At 48.0% G+C, this 19,743-nt stretch overlaps 1 protein-coding gene across 10 annotated transcripts in view; it reads right to left on the bottom strand.

The window, feature by feature from the left end:
- Positions 1 to 9,285: 9,285 nt before the first annotated feature.
- Positions 9,286 to 19,743, bottom strand: part of PHACTR1 (phosphatase and actin regulator 1) — a 550,281-nt gene continuing 539,823 nt past the window's right edge. For all 10 annotated transcript variants that reach the window (XM_045066953.1, XM_013056847.2, XM_045066954.1 and 7 more), the window contains 4 exons: positions 19,380 to 19,441; positions 15,696 to 15,836; positions 13,477 to 13,553; positions 9,286 to 12,623 (listed from right to left, as the gene is read on the bottom strand). In XM_045066953.1, the coding sequence (XP_044922888.1) occupies positions 12,608 to 12,623; positions 13,477 to 13,553; positions 15,696 to 15,836; positions 19,380 to 19,441 (296 nt within the window). In that variant the 3' untranslated portion in view covers positions 9,286 to 12,607. The remainder of the gene's footprint in view (positions 12,624 to 13,476; positions 13,554 to 15,695; positions 15,837 to 19,379; positions 19,442 to 19,743) is intronic.

Raw genomic sequence — 19,743 nt, 5'->3', positions numbered from 1 at the left:
GAATCTCAAGCAGACTCCATACTGAGTGCGGAGCCTGACACGGGGCTCTATTTCAGGGCTCTAAGATCATGACCTGAGCCAAAATTAAGAGTTGGAGGCTTAACTGATAAGCCACCCAGGCACCTCTCTCTGATTATTTTTTCCTAAGGTTTTTTTTGGGGGGGGTGTTATGTAAGTTCTTTATATATTTTGGATATTAACCCCTTATTCGATTTATCATTTGCTCATATCTTCTCCCATTCAGTAGGTTGCTTTCTTTTGTTAATGTTTCTTTGCACACCAAACTTTATATTTTGGTGCAGTCCCTTGCCTGAGAAGATTTCTCTATGAAAATGTTGCTAGGCTGATGTCAGAGATAACTGCCTGTGTTTTCTTCTAGGAGTTTTATGGTTTCAGGCCTTGCATTTCGGTCTTTTATCCATTATTGAGTTTATTATTGTGTAGGATATATAAGAAAGTGATCCAGTTTCATTCTTTTGCATGTAGCTGTCAACTTTCCCACCACCATTTAACCATTTACTGAAGAGACTATCTGTATATTCTTATGGGTTAATTGACCATTATAAGCATGAGATTATTTCTGGCTTCTCTATTCTCTTCCATCGATCTAGATGTGTTTTTGTGGCATTACCATACTGTCTTGAATTAATTACAGCTTTGGAGTATATATTAAAATCTGGGATTGTGATACCTCCTGTTGTTCTTTCTCAAGATAGCTTTGGCTCTTTGGGATATTTTGCAGTTAAGTTTTAGGATTATTTTTTCTAGTTCTGGAAAAATAGTACTGGCACTTTGGTAGGGATTGTTTTGGTATATATTGTTTTGGGTAGTATGGACATTTGAACTATCGTTTTAATTCACGAGCATGGTATGTCTTCCCATTTATTTGTGTCATTTTTAATTTCTTTCATCAGTGTTTCATAGTTTTCAGAGTACATCTCTTTGGTTAACTTTATTTATAGGTACTTTATTCTTTTTTGTAAAATTGTAAATGGAATTTCTTTTTACTTATTTTAGAGAGAGGACATGAGTGAGCAGGAGCAGAGGGGCAGAGGGAGAGAGAGTGTTTATGGAGCGGACTTCACACTGAGCATGGAGGCTAATGCAGGGCTCAATCCCATGACCCTGAAGTCATGAGCTGAGCAGAAATCAAAAGTTGGACACTTAACTGAGCCATCCAGGTGCCCCAGTGGAATAGCTTTTTAAAATTTCTGCTGCTTTATTATTAGTGCTTAGAAAGGCAACAAATTTCTGTATATTAACTTTGTATCCTATAATTTCACTGAATTCATTTATTATTTCTAATAATTTTTAGTAGAGTCTTTAGGATTTTCTGTGTATAGTATATAATCTGCAAATGGTGATGGTTTTATTTCTTCCTTACTAATTTAGATACCTTTTATTTCTTATCTGATTGCTGTGGCTTGGACTTCTGGTACTGTGTTGAATAAAAGTGGTGAGAGTGGGCAATCCTTGTTCCTGATCTTAGAGGAAAAGCTCTCTGTTTCTCACCATTGCGTATGATGTTAGCTGTGGGTTTTCATATATGGCCTTTATTGTATTGAAGTATGTTCTCTCTAAATGCACTTTGTTGAGAGTTTTTATCATGAATGGATGTTGAATTTTGTCAGATGCTTTTTGTGCATCAATTGAGATGATCGTATCATTTTTACCCTTTCTGGTGTTAATGTGGTGTATTGTGTTGATTGACTTAGAAATATTGAACCATGCTCGTATCCCCAGAATAAATCTCGCTTGATCATGGTGAATGATTTTTCCATGTATTGTGGAGTGTGGTTTGTTAATATTTTGTTTAGGATTTTTACATCTATGTTCATCAGGGAAATTGGCCTATAGTTTTGTTTTTTAAACAGTGTCTTTTGTTTTGGTACCAGGGTGATGCTGGCCTTGTAGAATGTATATGGAAGCATTCCTTCCTCTTCTGCTTCCCCCGCCCCTCCATTTTTAAGTAGGCTCCATGCCCAACATGGAGCCCAATAAGGGGCTGAACTCACAACCCTGAGATCAAGAGTCAGATACTCAACTGACTGAGTCACCCATGTGCCCCTCCTTCCTTTTCTGTTTTTTGGAATAGAGAATAAATATTCTTTAAATGTTTTGTAGAATTCACTTGTGAATCCATCTGGTCCCGGACTTTTGTTTGATTGGAGGTTTTTGATTACAGTTTAATTTTGTTACTACTAATTGTTCTATTAAGATTTCCTATTTCTTCCTAATTTGGTTTTGGAAGGTTGTATAATTCTAGGAATTTACCCATTTCTTCTAGTTTGCCTAGTTTGTTGGAATACCATGTTTTGTAGTAGTTTCTTATAATCCTTTGTATTTGTGTAGTTCTCTTTTCATTTCTGATTTATATGGGTCCTCTCTCTTCTTGATGAGTCTGGCTGAAGATTAATCAATCTTGGGACACCTGGGTGGTTCAGTTGGTTAAGCAGCTGCCTTTGGCTCAGGTCATGATCCCAGCGTCCTGGGATCGAGTCCCACATCGGGCTCCTTGCTCGGCAGGAAGCCTGCTTCTCCCTCTGCCTTTGCCTGCCTCTCTGTCTGCCTGTGCTTGCTCTCTCCCCTTCTCTCTCTGATAAATAAATAAAAATCTTTAAAAAAAAAGATTAATCAATCTTGTTTATCTTTCCAAAGAACCAGCTCTTGATCTCCTTGATCTTTCCTATTTATTTTAGTTTTTATTTCTGCTCTGATCTTATTTCATATCTTCCTTCCTTCTTAGTTTTGTTCTTTTTCTCATTTCTTTTAGGTGTATAGTTAAATTTTTTTTTAAAAGATTTTATTTGTTTATTTGACAGAGAGAGATCACAAGTAGGCAGAGAGAGAGAGGAGGAAGCAGGCTCCCCACTGAGCAGAGAGCCCGAAGCAGAGCTGGATCCCAGGACCCTGAGATCATGACCTGAGCCGAAGGCAGCGGCTTAACCCACTGAGCCACCCAGGCACCCCTAGTTAAATATTTTTGTTTCTTGATGTAAGCCTATATTGCTATGAATTTCCCTCTTAGACCTGCTTTCACTGTATCCCAAAGGTCTAGAACTGTTGTTTTCATTTTCATTTGTCTCCATGTATTTTATTTCCTCTTTCATTTCTTCATTGACCCATTGGTTATTTAGTACTATGTTGTTTAGCCTCAATGTTTGTGTTTTTTCCCAGATTTTTGTTTTTGTAATAGATTTCTAGTTTCATACTGTTGTGGTCAGAAAAGAGGCATGATATGATTTCAATCTTCTTAAATTTATTGGGACTTGTTTTGTGGTCTATATGTGATCCATCCTGGAGAATGTTCCACGTGCACTTGAAAAAAAAAAGTGTATTGTTTTTCGATGGAATGATCTCCACAGGAAGTCCATCTGGTCTCATGTGTTGTTCAAAGACCCCTTTCCCTTATTGATTCCTATCTGGATAGATCTATTGATGTCAGTGAGGTGTTAAAGTCTTCCACTATTATCGCATTACTGTCCATTTCTTCCTTTATGTTCGTTAATACTTGTTTTATGTATTTAGGTGTTCCTGTGTTGGGTACATAGATGTTCACAATTATTATATCACCACTTTCTGGATTGATCCTTTTATTTTTATATAATGCCCTTGTCTCATTACAGCCTTTATTTTAAAGTCTATTTTGTCTGATGGAAGTATTGCCTGACTTCCTCCTCACCGCCCTCTTCCATGTGTGTGGAATGTCTTTTTCCATCCCTTTGCTTTTAGTCTGTGTGTGTCTTTAGATCTGTTGTCTCTTGTAGGCAGCACACAGATTGGCGATTTCTCCATCTGTTCAGCCAGTCTGTGTCTTGATTGGAGTATGTAGACCATTTACATTTAAAGTAATTCTTGGGGCGCCTGGGTGGCTCAGTGGGTTGGGCCGCTGCCTTCGGCTCGGGTCGTGATCTCAGGGTCCTGGGATCGGGTCCCACATCGGGCTCTCTGCTCAGCGGGGAGCCTGCCCCCCCCCCGCCTGCCTCTCCATCTACTTGTGATCTCTGTCAAATAAATAAATAAAATCTTTAAAAAAAAAGTAATTCTTGATAGGTATGTATTTATTGCCATTTTGTTGTCTATTAGATGTTTTCATAGTTCTCCCTGCTTCTTCTCTTGCTCTCTTGTGATTGATGGCCTTCTTATTATTTTGCTTAGCTTTCTTTGGATTTATTTTTTGTGTATCTATTATAGGTGTTTGGTGTTTGATTCCATGAGGTTCATATAAACCTCACATATAGTTAACATATAGTCCTACTTCATCCTGAATATATGTCAGTTGGTGGTCACTTAAGTTTGAATATATTCTAAAAGAGCTGTATTTTTAATTCCTCTTCATTTTGTTTGTATATTTTACATTCTTAAAAATTTTGTGATTACCCTAAAATTTTTTAGTTAATTCCTGTTAATATTTTTGTTTTTTAGCCTTTATACTAGTTTTTTTTCCCTTCATACTAGTTTTGTAAGTGATTGCTTTACTACCTTTACTGAATGTTTGCTTTTACCCATGAAATTTTTTCCTTTCATATTTTTCTTTTAATTATGGCCTTTTCTTTTCCGCTTGAGAGGTTCTTTTAAGATTTCTCATAAGGCTGCTTTAGTGATGATGAACTCTTCCAACTTTTTTTGCGTGTGTGTGGGGGGTGGGGAAAGGCTCTCTCCTTCAATTCTAAATCATAATCTTGCTGTGTAGAGTATTCTTGATTGTAATTTTTTTTCTTTTAGCAGTTTGAATATGTCATGCCACTCACTGCTGGCCTGCAAAGTTTCTTTCTGCTGAAAAAATCAGCAAATAGTCTTACAGAGTTTCTTTTGTGTGTAACTTGTTACATCTCTCTTAAATTTCTCTATCTTTAATCTTTGACCTTTTAATTATCATGTGTGGTGTTGACCTGTTTGTGTTTTGGAATCCTCTCTGGTTCCTGAATCTGGTTCCTTCTCCAGTTAGGGAAGTTTTCAGCTATCACTCCTTCAAGTTTTCTGTCCCTCTCTCTTCTCTCCTTCTGCGGCCCTATAAGGCCAATGTTTGTTTGCTGGACATATTGTTCAAGAGATCCTTTAACCTATCTTCATTTTTAAAATTCTATTTTATTTTTGCTGTGGAGTTTGTGTGCTCTTTTTTTTTTTTTTTTTTTTTTTTTAATTTTTTTATTTTTATAAACATATATTTTTATCCCCAGGGGTACAGGTCTGTGAATCACCAGGTTTACACACTTCACAGCACTCACCAAATCACATACCCTCCCCAATGTCCATAATCCCACCCCCTTCTCCCAAACCCCCTCCCCCCGGCAACCCTCAGTTTGTTTTGTGAGATTAAGAGTCACTTATGGTTTGTCTCCCTCCCAATCCCATCTTGTTTCATTTATTCTTCTACCCACTTAAGCCTCCATGTTGCATCACCACTTCCTCATATCAGGGAGATCATATGATAGTTGTCTTTCTCTGCTTGACTTATTTCGCTAAGCATGATACGCTCTAGTTCCATCCATGTTGTTGCAAATGGCAAGATTTCATTTCTTTTGATGGCTGCATAGTATTCCATTGTGTATATATACCACATCTTCTTGATCCATTCATCTGTTGATGGACATCTAGGTTCTTTCCATAGTTTGGCTATTGTGGACATTGCTGCTATAAACATTCGGGTGCATGTGTCCCTTTGGATCACTACATTTGTATCTTTAGGGTAAATACCCAATAGTGCAATTGCTGGGTCATAGGGCAGTTCTATTTTCAACATTTTGAGGAACCTCCATGCTGTTTTCCAGAGTGGCTGGACCAGCTTGCATTCCCACCAACAGTGGAGGAGGGTTCCCCTTTCTCCGCATCCTCGCCAGCATCTGTCATTTCCTGACTTGTTGATTTTAGCCATTCTGACTGGTGTGAGGTGATATCTCATTGTGGTTTTGATTTGTATTTCCCTGATGCCGAGTGATATGGAGCACTTTTTCATGTGTCTGTTGGCCATCTGGATGTCTTCTTTGCAGAAATGTCTGTTCATGTCTTCTGCCCATTTCTTGATTGGATTATTTGTTCTTTGGGTGTTGAGTTTGCTAAGTTCTTTATAGATTCTGGACACTAGTCCTTTATCTGATATGTCGTTTGCAAATATCTTCTCCCATTCTGTCAGTTGTCTTTTGATTTTGTTAACTGTTTCCTTTGCTGTGCAAAAGCTTTTGATCTTGATGAAATCCCAGTAGTTCATTTTTTCCCTTGCTTCCCTTGCCTTTTGCGTTGTTCCTAGGAGGATGTTGCTGCGGCAGAGGTCGAAGAGGTTGCTGCCCGTGTTCTCAAGGATTTTGATGGATTCCTTTCGTACATTGAGGTCCTTCATCCATTTTGAGTCTATTTTTGTGTGTGGTGTAAGGAAATGGTCCAATTTCATTTTTCTGCATGTGGCTGTCCAATTTTCCCAGCACCATTTATTGAAAAGGCTGTCTTTTTTCCATTGGACATTCTTTCCTGCTTTGTCGTGTGTGCTCTTTATTACCCTGTTTTCCAGATTGCGGATCTGTTGTGCATCCTTTAATCTACTGTTGATTGCCTCTAGTGTATTTTTCATTTCAGTTATTGTATTCTTCAACTCTGGTTCTTTTTCATGTTTTCTTTCTCCTGTTTAAAGTCTCAATTTATTCACTCTTCTTCCTAGGCCTGTGAGCATCTTAATGACCATTACTTCAAACTTTTTATCAGGTACATTGATTATCTTCATTTCCTTTTCTTTTTCTGAGGTTTTATCTTGTTCTTTTGTTTGGAGCATATGCCTCTGTCTTCTCATTTTGCTTGACTTTGTGTTTGTTTATATGAATTAGGGGGAGCAGCTACTTCTAAATTTGAAGGAATAGTTTTGTGTATGGTCATCCCCTGTGTAGACTGTGTGCGCCTCGTGACTTTGGCTAGAGCTGTGGTTAGCATGGACTGGGGATGGCAGGGGGTGAGGGGGGTGGGGAGGGGGGTGTCCCAGGACAGTGCTTGAGTTGCTGTGGTGGAATGGCCTAAGCTGAAGTGGGCATGGGCTGGGGTGTCCCTTGGTGTTCCATGCAGAGGGTACCCTGATGGGGCAGCTGGAGCCAAGGTGGGCACAGACCAGGGGGTGCTGGACTGCTCCCTGTAGAGGGTACCCTGGTGAGTAGCTGCGGCTGCAGTGCGATGTGGGCTGGAGGGTCCCAGAATGCTTTGCATGGGAAGAGGGTGGCCTAGTCAAGGCAGGTGAAGCCCTCGGGTCCTCAGGGGCTCCCTACAGGGTGTGACCTGGTGGGGCAGGAGGTCCCAGGGTGTCCTGCTATGGGGCAGCACCTTATGTTCCTAACATCTGTGCTACACTGCTGCTTTGTGACATTTGGAAACCCAGGCCAGGAGCTCAGGGTAGATCTGAGCTGTATAGATTTGTGGTTCGTCTGAGGCCAGCGGAGTGCTAAGGACCTGTAGGGAGCCAGTTAGAGAGTGTTTCTGGTGCCAAACCTGTCCTTTCAATCAGTGATCAGGTGTGAGCACATCACTGATGCAGCCCCAAAGTTGGTGTAGTAGAGGAAAGAGAGCAGGCCCCCCGCCGTCTCCCAGGTGGTTTGCAGGGACGAAGGGGAGGCAGGACAGCACAGGGCAGTCTGATTGATACCAGCTTCGGGATGAGCCCCCCAAGGGCACATGGGGGAGGGCGCAGGTCGCACCACCAGCAGGACCTCCAGGAGGCCAACCTAAGGCAAGGAGTGGAGGCAGGCATGTGTGTCAGACTTGCAGGTGGTCTGAAGGAGAGGAATCCAAACTGTTCTCCAAGAGACTGCCCTGGCAGGACTTGTTTAAAGCTTACTCTTTCCTAAGGGCTTATTGTCTTAAAATTCAGATAAGCCCAAGTTGTAGAAAGCTGCTGTGCTAGTTGATAGCATAGGACATCTGTGTTCCCATTTGCCAGATGAGAAAGTTGAGGCCTAGAGTGAGTGAGTGAGAGACTTGGCCACATTGCTCAGTTATGTGTTGTGAGACAGCCACCACTTGTCTGAGGATGACGAACCAGATCTAATGGATGGACAGACACAGTGGCAGCCTCTACCTATGGGGAATGTGTAGCCATAACCTTTGTTTACTTCAGAGAGGGCTCCCTCAGGATGGTCAGTTTCCTTCGCTCTTGCAGGGCAGAGCCTATTAGGGTGATACCAAAGCTTTTTTTTTTTTTTTTTTTTAGAGGTCTCTCACTCCCTTGGGTAACTGTAGTGTGTAGTGTGGTTTTGCCAATGAGATGTATTCAAGTCAGAGAGCTCTGGGGTGAGCAGAATGGGGGGCAAAGCTCTCGGCCTGAACCCTGAAAACCTGTCACTGCTGGCTGTCTCTGATATTGCGACTCTTGCTACGGGGCCCATCTGCCAGCACAGGGGAGAGCGTGCACCCCCTGGCACCATACTGCTGAAGGCCAACAACCCCCATGGGGGCTTTGTGGCCTCTGCTTATAGAGAAATAAGCAGTGCAAGCGGCCCCTAGGCTCTTCTGAGCCTGGAAACTCCCAGGCGAGGGAAAAGCAGTTCCCTTCATTCTTTCACGTCCTCGCTACTCAGCAGCAGGATTCCTGGGCCAGCAGCATCAGATGTCCTGAGAGCTAGCTAGACATGCAGAAATCTCAGGCCCACGCAGACTTCCCGGGTTGACATCTGTGCTTTGAGACCTCCAGCGCGATTCCTAGGAGTGGTGCGTGGCGGCAGGACTGCGGTAGGCTCCTCTTCTGCTGCTGGGCCCAACACACGATGTCCAGTAACCCCCCGCCCCACACACCTAAAATGCAGCCAGCAAGCACTGAAGGCCCTCTCGCTCTCCCCAGAACCTTTGAAAAGACAAAATGACGACCGGAAAGTTAAGTGATAAAGCTCTGAGCTTTACAAATACATAAGACTTCTCCTGGAGATAGAGGTAAGTTCGTACTCAAAAACCAGGTAGTTTTGGGCTTTTGCTTTGGGGGCAGTGACCCCCCCCCCTGCTGCTTCACAGAGCTGATATCGGACATTGCAGAGATGACTCTGAGGGATTTAACAGTTAATTTATATTCCTTATTCACGATTATTCAAGAACAGACAGTTGGGCGCTGTATCTTTCAAAGTCGAAGAACTCAAATTTCTGTGCAGTCAGCCTCCCTCCCCCCACCCCCACCCCCGCCACCGGGTACCAGCCCATGCAGGAGGTGGTTTTCTGTCTCCATAACTCTTACTGTTTGCTGATGGACTGACCTGCCTTCCTCCCAAACCCTGTCCTCAGCCAAACTATCTTCAATGGTGGACAAAACACACAGGAGTCAAGAAATGGTTGTTTTTTTAGACTTTTTTTTTTTTTTGGATTTGTTTTTAAAGAAACTGCATACATCATCAGAGACAAACAATAATTTAAATACCATGCAGTTTCTGTATGTACAAAACCTAGGCCATAGAGATCCAGTTTAGTTTGTATTCTGTTTACATGGTCTTCCTCATACAGCCATCATCTGTTAAATTCGAACACAGGAGAGCGCTCCTATACAAAGACAAACTATGTACAGACACCCGGGAAGCAACTGGAAAAAGCAACTAGTTTGGGGATTGACAGACAGATGGGAAGAAAAAGTCATTTAAGGTGACCTCCACCCACCGCCGTGCACAGGGAGAGCCTGACATCCCATTCATTGAAGCACACACCACGATATTCATTCGGCAAATATAAATACACGTTCATAAGCGGGAGAAAAATAAACTCAGGTTTTTATCACATCTACCATCACATTGTTTGGTTTCTCTAATTTGACATAAAGGCTAAAGTTTTAAAAGTTTTACAGGGCTTTGAGGGCCTTTGGAGAGGAAAAGATCAGCAATTTTGAAAGAGCAAGTAGGCCGATGGCAGTCCCTTCCGTCACAGATGGTGGGGGTGCGGAGGGGCAATGTCTGATTTCGAGAGGGAAACCTTTAGATTTGAGAGATTTCACGTTTCCTCTCATGCTAATCCAAATGACAAAAGGCTCCATTGGGGACGTATATGCACAAGACCTTTGAGAACTGCAGCTTTTTAAGAAAAGGGATGCATTTAAAACCATCCAGCCTATCTCGCCTTTTTTTTTTTTTTTTTTTTTTTGTAATATCTTCCAGTTGTCCTAACGCTACGGCAGAAGAGAAATTTGGATAGATTTCTGTAAAGACCTCAAGATTTCACGGCAGGAAAGAGACAGCAGATGCCCCATCCTGTGGCCCACTGAGGTGGCCGAGCCCCCTAAACTGGGCTTTAAGTAGCCCACTTTGATGGTGGCGGGCGAGATCTCAGGGGTGTGGAAGGTTCACCCCTAATTCCCGCAACTAACTTCTCAAAGAGGGTGCTCTGCAGGAATGGAAGTGGAAATTGTGTTCCCTGTCTTCCGTGCTCAACGTGGACTGCAACAGGAGGGCACTTTGGGCAGGATACCTGGGCTGCTGGCTGGCCACAGGGGAATCGATTTGGGCGTCACGTTCCTTGGGCCTCAGAGGCCCAAGAACGGAAGCCAGCAGAGAAGCCGCTGGCCTTCGAAGGAGGAGTCCAGGCAAGGAGTTCCCTTAGGACTCGCTCCTGGGCCCGGCAAAGGCCTGACCAGCACACCAGGGCCCTGGGAGCCGCACAAGGCCAGCTGGGAGTTACAGGAAGCTCGGACTCGAATCCTGGCAAGGCAGGCACTTCTGCCTGGAACAATGCCTGCTATCAAGAAGTCAAACGAAAGAGCCCAAAAGACATCTTTCGTCATACCATTTGCACATTCAATCGTCAGTAAGCGTTTCGGGAAGGCTGTGTTTACAGCCACACTAAAATCCCGACCGTGTTTTCCCTGAACGATACCTTCCCACGGCAGTTAACTACTCAGACTCAACATTCAAAGAGAAAAGCATCTAGTGATGGTGCCCCTCGTGGGGCAGGGCAGTGGCGTGCTCACTCCAAGTGCTACGAGGAAAGTGGACAGTGGGCACCGCCTCAAGAACTGCCCTGAGCTCCCCCCCAAAATAGGCCCAGCTCCTGGCTTCAATGCCAGCTGTTGGAGCCATGAATGCCTGCCGGAAGCGAAATGAATGGCCTCCCGGAGGGGTGTGGGTCCCCAGAGTAACGCTTCCCACACGTTTTGGGGGTGGGAACTGGGTAACTCCTTTTTTGTGAAGGCCAATCTGGCAACTAACTCTTGGGCACATGTGGAGGGGAGCGAGCCATTACCTGGAGAGATGGCGGTAACTGGGAGACCACTCCAGAAGGCCAGGCAGAGCTGTGGAGCCGAGGGCCCTACGAGGTCTGTCAGGAAGGAAAACAGAAGAAGCTGCAAAGGGCCTCGTTAAGATAGTTGTTGGGGCTTGGGGGCTGTCCTTCCTCACTGCACATCCTATCTTCGGTGTCCCTCTGTCAAAAGAGCACTGTCTTCTGTGGTCCCAAGCGCATGGGACAGTGAGAGCTACACCTCCAATCAGCCTTACCAGCACCATGAGGGAGAGGAAGGGGTCTCTCCAGAGCGGAGTGGGAAGGTACAGCGTGGGCAGGCGTGGCTGGTGTTGGCGCGGTTCTGCCATGTGCCAAACCCTGAAGCTCTTCTGCAGAAACTCGTCAGTGCAAAGAAAGGAGACTAGAAGGCCATCGAATGGTTCTGGAGGACCCATCCATCTGTGGCCGGACGCCAGTCCTGCAAGCCGGGGCTCTGGCTGGCATGCACGGGTCCTAGACTCGGAGGCTCTTCACTATGTCCAGGCCACACAGTCCCCGGCCCCAGGGTGCACAGAGAAAATAAGGAACACCAGCCAAGCAGTCTCGTACCCCAGCCTTTCTGTCCTCAACAGGGTCCTTACCCTCGGACGCACGAGTACCATAGGAGCACCACAGCGGTGGCCAAGTGCGTCAGATCACCCGCGACATTGGGCTTTTTTGACACTGATGGGTCAGTTCACTTGAACTGAGCAGATGACTGCTTTCCCCTTCTAAACCAGAGCTCCCTAGAAGGCAGCTAAGCTTAGTCTGCGGGGACAGGCTAGGCGCTCCGTGGTGGCCTTCCACACCTGGGGCACACACACTCTGGGGACCGACGGTCAACCACAGACTCCCCCAGAAAAGCATCTTCCCTTTTGTTCTCTGTCTGGATGATGGCTGAAGAGAGAGAAGGGACGGGGGCCACCGAGGCTAGTGCTCCCCCGCAGCGGCCCCCGAGCCGGACGCCACGCCTAAAGCCAGTGTATCTGGCCAAGTCTAGAAGGTCCACCTGACCGTTTGCTTTGCACAGTCCGTTCCAGGCCAAACCCACTGCCTTGGCTTTCTTTGGACCCAGGTGACACACACTCCAGGGGACGAGGTTCGCTGGGGCCTAAACGAGCCTCAAGGAGGCTGGCCCGCCGGGCCTGGTTGGAGAGGCCGTCTTCCGTCTGGCCCGCTGGGGACCTCAGTATCCGCGGTCGCGCCAGTGGCTCTGACCGCCAAGCGGTGACCATCGCATTTTCGCAAAGAGAATCCTGATCACGTTTCCTTTTATTTTTCTTCTTCTTTTTTAAAAAAAGGCAGTTCAGAAGATTTACATCATAATGGGGAAGTGAATAAATACCAGCACTTATGGTTCTTATAAATTTATGTTTTGAAGACAGCATAGCACTCAGGAGGAATTTGACTGTTAAGGTCGGTGAAACCTGGGAAAACAAATAATTAGATCAAGACTGAGAGGCTATTAAAGGAGCCAGATTCCCTGGTCTGAGCTTCCCAGCCTCAGATGCCCCATTGCTCGCAAGTGCTGGGTTGAATCTGGTTAAACCTCCACCCGAGGGCACACGCCTGCAGCACTCCTCCAGCCCTTGGGGCCCATGGGGTTCACCTTTGATTCTGAGTGGTTTACTCCAGAGCTCCTGGGGGTCCCACTGGACGGCCCTGCTGGCCCGCAGCTGGGTGGAGTGGCCAACCTGTGTCCCCGAGTCCACGCACTACAGAGCTGGTACATTCTGTTTCTCTAAAATGGTCACCTAGGCACTGTTCGGTATGAGTCATAAGAACGGAGTTGATGACTCTGTCACTGTCACTAGCCACGTGGCCTTTTATCAGCCCCTTGAATCTCTCTGTGCTTGTTTCCCCAAAGGTGGACAGGGGGACATGGAATCACGGGAGCGAACCCACCTTGGAAGTGCCATAGGGATTTGGCATTGTTGCCCAGGTTTGGCTATAAACTGTCAGTGGTCTTTTCTTCTCAGCTCCAGTTTCCATAAAGACCTGTCTGGCATTACTGGTGGCTCTAGCACTTAAGATCTTGAATCAGGTCTTTCGTTTGGATAATTTAAAATCTAGACTTTTCCGAAGGTTCCACTTAACCTGGGCTGTCGTGCTCCATCCCCGAGCTTCAGAACCGCAGGGGAACTTCACGCTGACCTTTCACCCCCCCCACACCTGCGCCCCCTCCTGCGACCCAGCGGCAGATGGGGGAGTTTCAGTCTGGAAGCAAGTATTACAGCGTGAGCTGGAAAAGCGGATCAAGGACCCCTCGATAACACTAACCTTGTTAAATGTCTACTCAATTCATGAACTTCCATTTCAGTGCTTTTAAATTCATTGAGCTCCTTTCGAATGGCAGCCTGGAATGGAGAGAGGCCCGTGAGTATGCAGCAGAGGCAGACGGAAAGGAGTTCGTCTTTACGTTCTCTTTTCTTGGACAAAGCCATAAGACACAAAGTACAGAAAATGAACTCTTCACTGGGACGGGAAAAAAAATCCCCCAGAACCTACTAAGTATCCCCCTCTCGCTAAATGTAAATGACAAATGGTGAGATCTGGCATATTGCCCAAACAGTCTTCTCTCTCCACGAGCACCGCCATGCAGGCCGCACAGATCTGCCCCACACGTCCGGGGTCTTAAGGGCACATTTAAATGTCAACCTCTCGTCTTCCTTAGGTAAACACTTTGAGCTCACCACAAGCACGGGACACCTCAAGATGGATCTTTCTAGAAGGTGTGGGTCACATTCCTCAAATCAAGGGAATAGGTGATCGCCCCACTTTGATTCCAAAGCACTCACTCGTTTACAGCTCTGTTGACTGAGGACATCTGTGCCATGACCAAGGTCATGGGCTGTGTGTGAACGGCCACCTCCTTCCAGCACTGCCCACAGAGAGGAGCTGTGGCCGAGGGGAGGGCATCAGACGGCCAGGAGTGGTGAGGACTGAGTGGGACAGAAGGTCCCTGGCATCACTTCCTCCCCGGGGGCTGAAATTCTTTAGGTGGGGTCAGCCGGGCTCCCCCCAGAGAAGGCGGGTGCCCCATGTGCCTGTTTATCAGCCTCGGGGCACCACTTCCTATTCCTCTGCCGAAGCAGCCTGTGCGGAAGTAGAGGGTTCCCTCTCTGCCTGCTCCGCACAGTTTCGGCACGTGCGTGGGGTCACGCTGTCCTGTCCCCTGAATTCTGCTGATCCCCCTCATCCTTGGTCAGCAAGCACACTGCGGTCCGAGGGTGAACCAAAGGGCAAGGTCCCTTCCTCCATTCCTGTTTACATGACACAACTACCTGGGGACTGGGTCTTTGGGTCTGTGTCTAGTGGATGGTGGGTCCAGTCCCTGGGGTCCCCCGCCACAGCTGCCTGCACAGGGAAGAGAGGGGTGCTACGTTTAAAAGGAGGGCAGAGGCTGCCATTCACCAGGACCTGTGCAGGAGACCTGCCACGTGGGAAACCCTTCTGGAAAGTCTGCCTCGGGCCCCACCATTCCCACCCAAGTGTAGCAGCTTGCCTGCATTCACGCTCCCTGCGATCGGTCCGAGGCCAGAGTGTTGCTGCGGAGGACCTCGCCACTTATAAAAGTGGGCCTCGCTTTCTTATAAAAGCCACTGGCCCTGGGACTTCATGGGACGAAGGCAGGACTCTTCAAGAGAGGCCCCCGGTGTCTCTTGCACATTGGATGTAGTCATTAATTTAGACTTTTTTTTTTTTTTTTAAATGCCCTTAGCTCTCCAGTCCCTCAGGATGACTGGACTAGAGTCACAAAGGGTTACGAAGCAGAGGTTCATTGTGATACGTGGTCCAGCGGACAGGTAAGAATGAGGTGTCCCTCCCGGAGGGGCCTGCACCCACCATACCAAGATCAAGACCTGAAGGTGCCTAACCGACTGAGCCACCCAGGCACCCCAAGAATGATGCCGCTATTTCCTATAAAACAAACTCAACGTCAGGTTACTCTTTGTTTTCCAAATGGACAAGGGGGCAGCACAGCGAGGCAGGTTTTGCCATCTGTGATCTGTCCCGTTTCTACTGTGCGGTTGTAATAACGGCAGACACAGTGAGCTGGTTTCTTTTTGGCTGTGTGAGCCTTGGCGGGTGCCGAGGACAGGGTCCCCTTCCCAGAAGGTCTGCGCTGAGTGTGGGGCCCCGCGCTCGTGGACCGTTGTGTGCCTGCATGGGCGCTCCTCTGCTCCTCTGGGCCCAGCCTCCCAGGCTGCCTTGCCTCTGGCCGTGCTGTTACGGGACTGTCTTGTGCCTTCCCCGTGGCAGGGCGAGGCAGCTCAGTGAGCACTCTGCTCCGCAGAGAGCCTGGAGCCCCGGGGGAAAGGAGCTGGGGAAGCAGCGCCTTCCGCAGGCCCCGCGGCCACTCCGCACTCCCCTAGGGACCCCGGGACCTCGGCTCCGCTGCTGCTCTCGCTGCGGGCTCTTGGCAGCAGGCGGGAAAGCCCACGCAGGGCAAACTGAGGCACGAGGACCCAGCACCCCACCCCTCGCTCTCTGCTTACTTTGTCGGCGGCGGTGAGGCGGGTCCACGGCTTGTCGGCCCTGCGGTCGTAGTCCTGAGCGTCTGCCACCTCCACATAGTCGCTGAAACGGATGAGGATCTTTCTTTCTCGAAGTTCTTCCACTGTGGGTCTTTGGCTGAGCTGCAGGGAAGGAGAGATGGGCCCCATCAGCCAGAGCAGCTTAGACGACCTGGCCTGTGACTTTCCAGGGGACGGTGAGAGGCCACCAGCACCTCCCCTGGCAAGTGAGGGACGGGCCGCGGCTAGGGACCTAGGGCTTCAGACGCCTGGGCCTTCCCCAGGACCCTGAGATAGACGAGCCTGGTTTTTCCTGGTGGCACCTGCCTACTGGCTGATCCGGACGGACAGCCAGACAGTCCCTTAGCGACACCGCAGCGCCTCTTACAAGCCACTTGGCTGCCTGCGTGGGTGCGCGTCTTCCCACACCTGTGTCCCTTCTCCCAGCAGGTGACATCTTACCCCACACTCTTGTCCCATTTTGGTTTTGTAAGTGCACGACCACGTGTCAGATTGAGTGCACTCTGCAGGCTGAGTCTGTAAATCAGTTTGCATGTGTGTGCATGTGTGTGTGAGACACAGAGGGTGTACATGCAAACACCACGCAGATTCAGGGGTGTTCAGGCACCACTGAGGAGGTCCGAGGGGACCCTGCTCCCCGAGAAGTTTACGTTGAAAAGCCGGTCCCCACATGCAGAGCGAGGCTGGGTTCGTGCTAGGGAAGCCGGGGGCCAGGCCCACGGGATGGGTCGGCAGGGCTGGGCTGCACCACGCAGAAGACCTTCTCCCTGGCCCCGTGGCTGGCACCCTCCCTCTGTACTTGCACAGCACCAGGCTGACCTTTCTATTCTCATTTCCTGCCACTAAGTTGACTTCTTCTGGAGGGACACCGTCGCTCTTTCTTTAGCAGCTTCTGCACTATCGTGAAAGTACAAACGTTCACCGATTTCGTATTTTCCCCGCTACAGGACACCCACTCGAAATCCCTTGCTTTTCTTGGGCAAGATGTACCACGGGGTGCTAGACAAACAGCGTTAATTTCTAAGTGCACCGTGACCAGGACAAGGCTAAGCATGAAATTTCTAGTTGTGTTTTCTGGAAATCACGATCTGGATATTTTACTAATAGACTGGACAGCGAAGTCCAGAGTGAACAGAAAGACGGAATGTTAGATCTAAAGGTCAGGGACTATTTGTCATGCCTGAGTCCCACGGAGACTCTAGACAGCATCTCTCCAAATCAATAGGGCGCTGTACCCATGTGCTCCGAGGGAGCGTCTTTCCCTGGGAGCGTCTCAGGCAGCTTGGAGGCCAGCTACCCAGTGACCACCCCCCCTGCCCACTCCCTTGAGCACCAGCTTGTGCCCCCGCTCCTCGGTGCCCAGAGGGGCGTCGGGCTGCTGGCTGATGGACCTCCTTCCTCAGACGATGAGGAAATGATCTTTGCGGCTCAAGTCAGGTTTCCGGGGATGGTGGGCTGGCAGAAGGGGTTGGTCAACTTGTGTTCTAATCTATGGCAGAAATATCACTTGAAACCAGGTACTTTAGAGTAAACTACTTGAGACCCAAATCCCACTATTAGTACAACTGGACGCGCGTGCACGCCCCTCCTCCCCTCTGTCTTTCCCTCCCCCCTTCCTTCTGCCCATCCATTCGTGCAGCTAGCGAGCATCCTTTCTGAAAGCGGTAGGCTGGCATCCCTTAAAAGACAGAGCCTGTCATTTTTTAGGTTAGTCTCAATTTGGCTGAAGAAAAAGAATGGTGTGTTGCGGTCAGCATCCGCTTCTGGGGTCCATTTTTCTCAGCAGTACATTAAAAGTAAATGGGACCGTACTGAGGAAATCCTCGGGTGGCGGGTAACTGAATAGTGGCCGCCACCACTGGCATGTGGTCTCGCTATGCTCGAGGATCCGGAGGGGAAGCACCAGGCCGGGGCCGGGAGGCCTTACAGAATCCGCTACCTGCGGGCAGGCTCCCGTCAGCTATAGCAAGAACAGAGGTAGAAGCTCCTTCCAGCCTCTCCCATAAAAAACTGTTCTCCCTTCCCTTAAACTCACTATTTTCCATTCCCGGAGCTAGTCCCGGGGAAGGCAGGTGCTGACATTCTCAGGCAGTTTTCCTCATGGGGAGGAAGACGAGCCAGTTCTCTCTTGGAGCCCTGCAAAAGCGAGGGGCTCTCTGGGGGTGCCTATCCCTCGCAGCCTCCCCCTTCCCTTGCTCTGCTGCCAAGTGATGCCGTTCGCTGAGTTTCTGTAAGAACGAAGCGTATGCTTCAGTATTTTCCTATTGCGAGTTTTTAGCAAGAAACCCCTCAAGTTCAGGGCAATTTCTGGGCCCAGCAATCAACCCCAGTGAACCTGTTGACAATTTGATTTGAAGTTTTTTTTCTGAATGTCTAGGCTTTTCTGTATGAGAAAGGAGAGGTCATTACCAGCCTGCTCTGGATACCCTGGTCATTTCAAGGGCACCCTTAAGCTTGGGCCCCTTGCCCAGACCCTCTCACTGCCCAGGCTCAGGAAGGGGGGGTTGCCCTGCGCCCAAGGACCGGGGCTCTGAGGGACTCGGAAAATCAGCCTGTGCCTTGGGTGAGGGCACCCAAATGAAGGTCACCTAGCTCTCTTTCGAGGTCCCCACCGAGGGGGTGCAGCCCATCACCTGGCCCTTCAGGTATGTTTCTCCTACTCCTGATAACTGGGGAGCCATCTGGCTTGTCACCAGATGTTTGGGTTGCCCTAAGGGAGAGAAAGTCCAAGAGACACAAATCATCACCCTAGTAAGTGGTATGGTGTTTTAGAATCTCTGAATTTCTTCCTTTATGTAATATTTCTAGGGAGACAAAATCCATGAATAAACCTTTAAAAATTAATTTTAATGGATCTCTTAACTGTCTCTAAGATTTGAGTATCTTTCTCTCATGATGGTCACTGTAGGAGGCTGATTAAAAACACTTTAGTCAGACAGAAGATAGTATTATGTCTTACGTGCTATCAATTAATTAAACTCCTCATCGCCATCCAAGAACAGGTTCAAATAAGAGTCTGTTATTAGGGCCACTCGTACAGAATTAGATCCATTTCTGGGTCTACTTTGAGCTGCCAGGCCATCTATTTTTGGGGTTAAAGTACATAAAAATTCTAGCCTTATGGCCTGAAGTGCTTTTCAAACATCTTCGGTAAATTTATCAGTACTTTTGGCATTTTCCTAATCAGTAATTCAGACTGGACTTGGCATAATGCAGTCATTCGGTTCTCAGCCAATAGGTAAGCAATAGTCTCAGAGGCAAGGGAAACTCTCAGGCACGTGACTGCGTTATATTTGAACTACTGATTTTGACAATGAATTTCCAAAGCTTGGGGTGGTGAATTTTTAGGGAATTTGGTGAATTTTTAAAAAACAAAATATTCTCTGTGATTGAAAGTATAAGGCACTGGCCGTCAAGCTGTCTGAGGGGGGTGGGTGCCACAAAGTCCGGCAACAGAATGTCACCAGCCGGAAGGACGGCAGGTCCTGACCCTGAGCTGACCACCGTCCCCGGGACAGGAGCTGCTGCGTGCAGAGCCGCTCGCTCTCACGCCCGGGGAGCAGGACCATGGAGAGGGCTTCCAGCTGCACCGCCACCGGGGCCCACCCTGACCTGTCCCAGCGCCCACCTGGAAAAGCCGCTCACCTTTCGAGTTAACCTCCTCTTGATCTCTCTCTTCTCCTCTTGTTCCTCCTGTTCATTCCGAGCTGCAGGAAACAGGGGAGAAGCTTTTGGTTCTGGGGAACAGTGTCGCACACAGGTGTATCCTCTGAAAGTCTGCGGGCTCTAGGCCGAGCCCCGAGCCCCTTGGGAAAGGGGGTCGTGAGCTCCTGTCCTCTTTCCTGGCCACCCTCCTGCCTGTGGGATGCTTCCCCAATGGCCTGCACTTTCACATGGATGGTGAGCTGGCTGGCCTTCTCACTTTGCTTTCTTTATGCCACGTGGGGAGGTTTCAAGTCCTCAGGAGAAATGCTGGTCTGGGACGTGTGGTTTCGGCACAAGGACATAG

Source organism: Mustela putorius, unplaced genomic scaffold (genome assembly GCF_011764305.1).
Source record: "Mustela putorius furo isolate JIRA1106 unplaced genomic scaffold, ASM1176430v1.1 tig00003870_pilon_pilon_pilon, whole genome shotgun sequence".
Lineage (NCBI taxonomy): Eukaryota > Metazoa > Chordata > Mammalia > Carnivora > Mustelidae > Mustela > Mustela putorius.
The sequence above is the reverse complement of the archived record's forward strand: the minus strand, read 5'-3'. Positions and strand labels throughout refer to the sequence as shown.